The sequence below is a fragment of the Silene latifolia genome, chromosome 4, assembly GCF_048544455.1.
Source record: "Silene latifolia isolate original U9 population chromosome 4, ASM4854445v1, whole genome shotgun sequence".
Lineage (NCBI taxonomy): Eukaryota > Viridiplantae > Streptophyta > Magnoliopsida > Caryophyllales > Caryophyllaceae > Silene > Silene latifolia.
In genome coordinates this window covers 45,875,573-45,880,547 of record NC_133529.1, presented here as the reverse complement: position 1 = coordinate 45,880,547, position 4,975 = coordinate 45,875,573, and the positions used below count along the sequence as shown (strand labels likewise).

General features: G+C 37.0%; 2 protein-coding genes across 2 annotated transcripts; both read right to left on the bottom strand.

Annotated features, from left to right (window-relative positions):
* Positions 1-1,325: 1,325 nt before the first annotated feature.
* Positions 1,326-2,994, bottom strand: LOC141651470 (uncharacterized). The gene is made up of 4 exons (XM_074459183.1): positions 2,515-2,994; positions 2,175-2,407; positions 1,850-2,089; positions 1,326-1,764 (listed from the first exon to the last, which is right to left on the bottom strand). Exons 1-4 carry the CDS (start codon positions 2,992-2,994, stop codon positions 1,326-1,328), a joined length of 1,392 nt encoding a protein of 463 aa, XP_074315284.1.
* A 45-nt stretch (positions 2,995-3,039) lies between these two features.
* Positions 3,040-4,531, bottom strand: LOC141651469 (uncharacterized). Its single transcript, XM_074459182.1, has 3 exons — positions 4,370-4,531; positions 3,630-4,274; positions 3,040-3,486 (listed from the first exon to the last, which is right to left on the bottom strand). The coding sequence occupies exons 1-3, from the start codon at positions 4,529-4,531 to the stop codon at positions 3,040-3,042; spliced, it is 1,254 nt and encodes a 417-aa protein (XP_074315283.1).
* Between the last annotated feature and the right edge of the window lie 444 nt (positions 4,532-4,975).

Genomic DNA, 4,975 nt, shown 5'->3' with positions numbered 1-4,975 from the left:
AGACTTTTCTAATGGTGAACAAATTAACATTTTAATATGAGTTCAAAAGATCTAGTGTATGCATAACTAAATTATATATAAAATGAGAAAACAATGGTTCTTACATTGTTGTTGGTTCGAAAATTAGGGCACAAATAAGGACACCTTCCTTATTTGTTCTTGAGCTTTATAATAATGGATTATCCTCCAACCTCAAGTGTAGAGATGCTCCTTAACAATTGCACCCAAGACTATATCCCTTAAAACTAATATATGAATTAACTAGATTTAAATATTAGTATACTTAAATAATTCTAATAATATTTATATTACTACACTAGTAATATTAACTTGTAATATTAGAATATGGATGAACAATTTAATATATTCTAAAAACTAGTTTTAGAGAGAAGTGGGAGAATATTATTAGAATGATGTGAATTGCATGGAAGGAAAAATAGAGAACAAATTCTCTATAATAGAAGGGGGAGCCGGTTTTGGAGAGGTAAAGAAGGCCAATGCATGGCCTTCACCTTTTTCTTTTTCTCTTCTCTAAACATTAGTTGTGTAAGGCTATGATTTTAGGTTAATCATGTTTCATTTTAATATAAAATAAAACATTCATTATCCCTAAATCCCTCCATTATTTCGGTCCATGTATAAAATGGACTTCCATTTTATTTTGTCAAATTGTCATTTGTCACACAATATGTCACATGTAGCATGTAACATGTTTTTAATTAATTTAATGCATATTTATCAAATAAATATCATTATATACATTAATTAATTTACATATAACAAATTGTCTAGTAATTCTTGATCACATAAATAAAATGGGTCATATAATTATAGTTCACAACATTTTGCAATTATAATCAATCAATCATTCTTAATTTAATTGTTTCAAAAAAAATAATGAATTTTAGTAATAAAATCTTTTAATTACTAAAATAAATTTTATTTAATCAAATTACAATAAGATATAAATATTCTCACTCACAAAATGAATTGTTCAATTTAAGGAATTTTTTTTGCAAAAGATTATCATTTCATTTCCTTAAAGAAAAGAAATTACAAGTTTTTGCAGAAATATCACACTAACGAACAGCTCAAGCCTAAGACCCAAGGAAACCATGCTCTAACAATGAGCACTAACTATGAGCAAACTAAGAGCAAAGCCTATCAACAAAAGCATAAAATCGAGGATTCATACACAATCTCACAGCAACAATGTACTTAACACTAGTGACCATTGTCTGAACAGTACACTCCTGATGCTTGAAGATTCGCCCATTCCTCTCCATCCAAATGCCATAAATGGCCGTAGCAAGAGTCGTTCTAAACTAGGCTGCAGCCCAACCAACCTGGGAACTAGAAGCATAACTCCATTGCATTCTCTCAATCAAATCAGAGCTTCTGACTGACAAATGCTGCCACTGGTGCAAAGCTGTCCAGACTGCCTGAGAAAAGGAGCATCTGAAAAACAAATGCTGGTGAGTTTCCAAAGCTTGCTTACAAAGACTACATCTATTCACAAAATGGAAGCCCCTAAGCTGCATGTTATCCACAGTTGCCAACTTTCCTTGAGCAGCAAGGATGGATGTAACTCTATGTCTAGGAACAATGCTCTGATGAAAAAGGACTGAATACCAATCCTCCTGATGTTGTGCATCAAGCAAATACTCATAAATTTGACTTGTAAGAAGTTTACCACCTTTAACCCAAGAGTCAAACAGACCCATGGCTACCTGGCTAGAACCTGCTTTAGTAAGAAAAACATCCCTAGCAGCCAAAATTCCCTTGAAACTAGAAGAAAACTGATATTTGGAAGCAAGGGGACCAACTGGAATTAGTTTTCAAGACATACTCTTTATTCCATTTTACCCACAGACTAGTAGGACCATTAGAGAGCTTCCAGATCCATTGAAGCAATAAGGCAATATTCCAAGTTTGCACATTCTTGATGTTAAATCCTCCTCTATTCCAAGCAGCACAAATATGATTCCAGCTTTTGAACTGCATCTTTGTCTCCCCATCCTTAATGCCCCAGAAAAAATTCCTACTTAAATGATTAATCTGCTTAAGCACAGTTTGAGGAAGCGGAACACTTGAACACCAAAAGTTCTCTAGACCAAAAATGACAAAGATAAAGCAAAGAGCCTTACCAAAGATAAGTAAGAGACTTGACTGACCAATGCTGCAACTTAGTCTGAATCTTTATGATCAAAGAATCATACATACTCACAGAGTATCTAGAAGAACTAAGAGGCAAACCCAAATAACGAAAAGGAAAGCCTCCTTCAGAAAAACCAGTAGCATTCAGAATAGCTTCTGTAACCTCCTGAGCAACTCCCCCAAAATATATATTAGTTTTCTCCACATTAGCAATGAGACCAGAGACAGAAGCAAAGGTAGTCAAAGCTTGCTGAACAGCTAGCACATAAGGCATATCCCCACGAAAAACACCATTAAATCATCAGCAAAAATAAGATGAGTCAAGCTCAACCTACTACATTTAGGATGGAAAGAAACCAAAGGTTGTTGGCAAAGAACTCTTAGAGATCTGGACAAGATCTCCATGCTAAGAACAAAAATATATGGAGAGAGAGGATCCCCTTGTCTGATTCCACCCTTACCAGAGAAAAAGCCAAAAAGACCCCCATTAAGCTTCAAAGAATACCAGGTCCCAGTGATACAACCAGGGATCCATTTAATGAACTTCTGAGGAAACCCAAACTCCTTTAACATGTCTACAACAAAGCTCCATTGCAAAGAATCAAACGCTTTCTTAATGTCTACTTTAATAAGACACCTTGGAGAAATGGATCTCATATTGTAGCCTTTAACCAAAGCTTGGGAAAGAAAGATATTATCATGTATACTCCTCCCTTTAACAAAAGATGCCTGTTCTTCCCCTACAATTAAAGGAAGCACCCTCTGAAGCCTATTAGCTAGAACCTTACTAACAGCTTTATAAAAGACTGTGCAACAGGATATAGGTCTGAAGTCCATCACTGTACTAGGAATGTCTTTTTTAGGAATAAGAGAAATGATGGTCTAATTAGCTTGCTTAGCCATTTTGCCAGTCCTAAAGAAACTCTGAACAGCCCTACAAAGATCACCACCAACTATACTCCAAGCTGACTTAAAGAATCCAGCTGAGAAGCCATCAACACCATGACTACTATTAGAATCCATACTAAACACAGCATCTCTGATTTCCTCTATGGAAACAGCCTGAATTAGACCTACAGTATCTTCCTCAGAGATCTTAGGACCACTAGGAATAAGAACAGTATCTAAACCAGCAACATATTTAGCCTCCCCCAATAAGCTCTGATAGTAACCTTGGAAAGCAACCCCCACATTATCAAGTCCTTGCTGCATAACTCCTGTATGATCACAAATTGCACCAAGAACTTGGTGGTGCTGACGTTCAGAGATCTTGTCAAAAAAATATTTAGAGCCACTATCAGAAAGCTGAATATTCTTAAGTTTGGCTCTCTGTTGAAAATATTTAATTCATCAGTCTTAAATTTAGTAAATTCCTTCAGCCATTTCTGCTCTTCCTGAATCAAGTCAGCAGAAAAAGGATCAGACTGAAGATTTTGTTGACAGTAAAGAAGTTGGGCTTTAGCTTCCTTTACCCTGATAGAAACATTACTAAAAGCTTTATTATGCAGCTTGGAAAGAGCATGCTTGACAAACTTAAGCTTCTTAAACAAACAAAACATAGGACTGCCAGCAATAGGGGAGAACCAAGCATTTTGAACAGTGGTCAAAAAGTCAGGGTGCTCCACCCAGCTATTCAGGAAACTAAATCTCTTTAAAATCTTCTTATCCTCAGAGATAAAGACCAAGATAGGGGAATGATCAGATATACCAGCCTCATGGAAGATAGCATGAGAACCAAGAAAGGAAGAAATCCAAGAAGCATTGACAAGCACCCTGTCAAGCTTAGACCAAACCCTAGCCCCAGGCTCCTGCTTATTAGTCCAGGTCATGTCACATCCAGAGCTACTAATATCATCCAAGTGACAGTAAAAAACACAAGAATTAAACTCAAGCATCTCATGTAAAAGGGGAGGATTAGAGCTAAGCTTCTCCTCAGGGCACCTAACAACATTAAAATCAGCTAACACCATCCAAGGATTAGGAGAAGCCACTGAACGAAGAGAGTCCCATAAATCTTCTCTCTGAGCAGCATCATTACTACCATAGACAAAACTAAGACTGATATCAGTGTTAGTCTCAAAATGGCGAACCAAACAACTAATAACTTGAGCCTCCATCTGAGTAATACTAATGGAAACAGTTCGATGATTAAACAGCACCCAAATTCTCCCATTGTAGTGTTTGTCATAGTTACAGATACTTTGCCAATTACCAAAATATTTCTCAAGAATATACTTTGCCTTCTGTTGGGTTGCTTAACCCTCGTTTCCAACAGAGCTATCAAATCCAATTTATTCTCATATATATAGTTCATTACCTCACTATGCTTAATAGGGTTATTAAAACCCCTAACATTCCAGGCAGCAACTTTCATTAGGCTTTATCTGGAGGAACAACAACTTCCTGAGTAGCCCCTAAGGAAACCTCTGAAGATTCTGAGTGCTTTTCAGCAGTTATGCCAACAGGATCAGAAGAGGGCTCTAGAGATCTCTGGCCAACTGAGCCTACATTCTCTAAAGCAACTCCTGACTGTGCTGGATTAACCACTGAGGTACCACCTAGTTCATCAACCTGAATCACCATAGTTTCCTCAACCAGTAAGTCCTGCTCAGCAAGAAGGGAGAACTGATTGGGGGAGTAAGGAATAGAGTTAGTTTCCATATCACCATCAGAATGAGAAGAAACCCTAACCGGATTTACCACAGAAACACTAGAGCATCTTGAGTGCTTTACAGAACCCCCCTTTGACAGCTTACCACTAGAGGGTGAGGATCTCTAACCTTGCTTAGAGCCTGAGTCTACTTTCCTCACCTTAGAT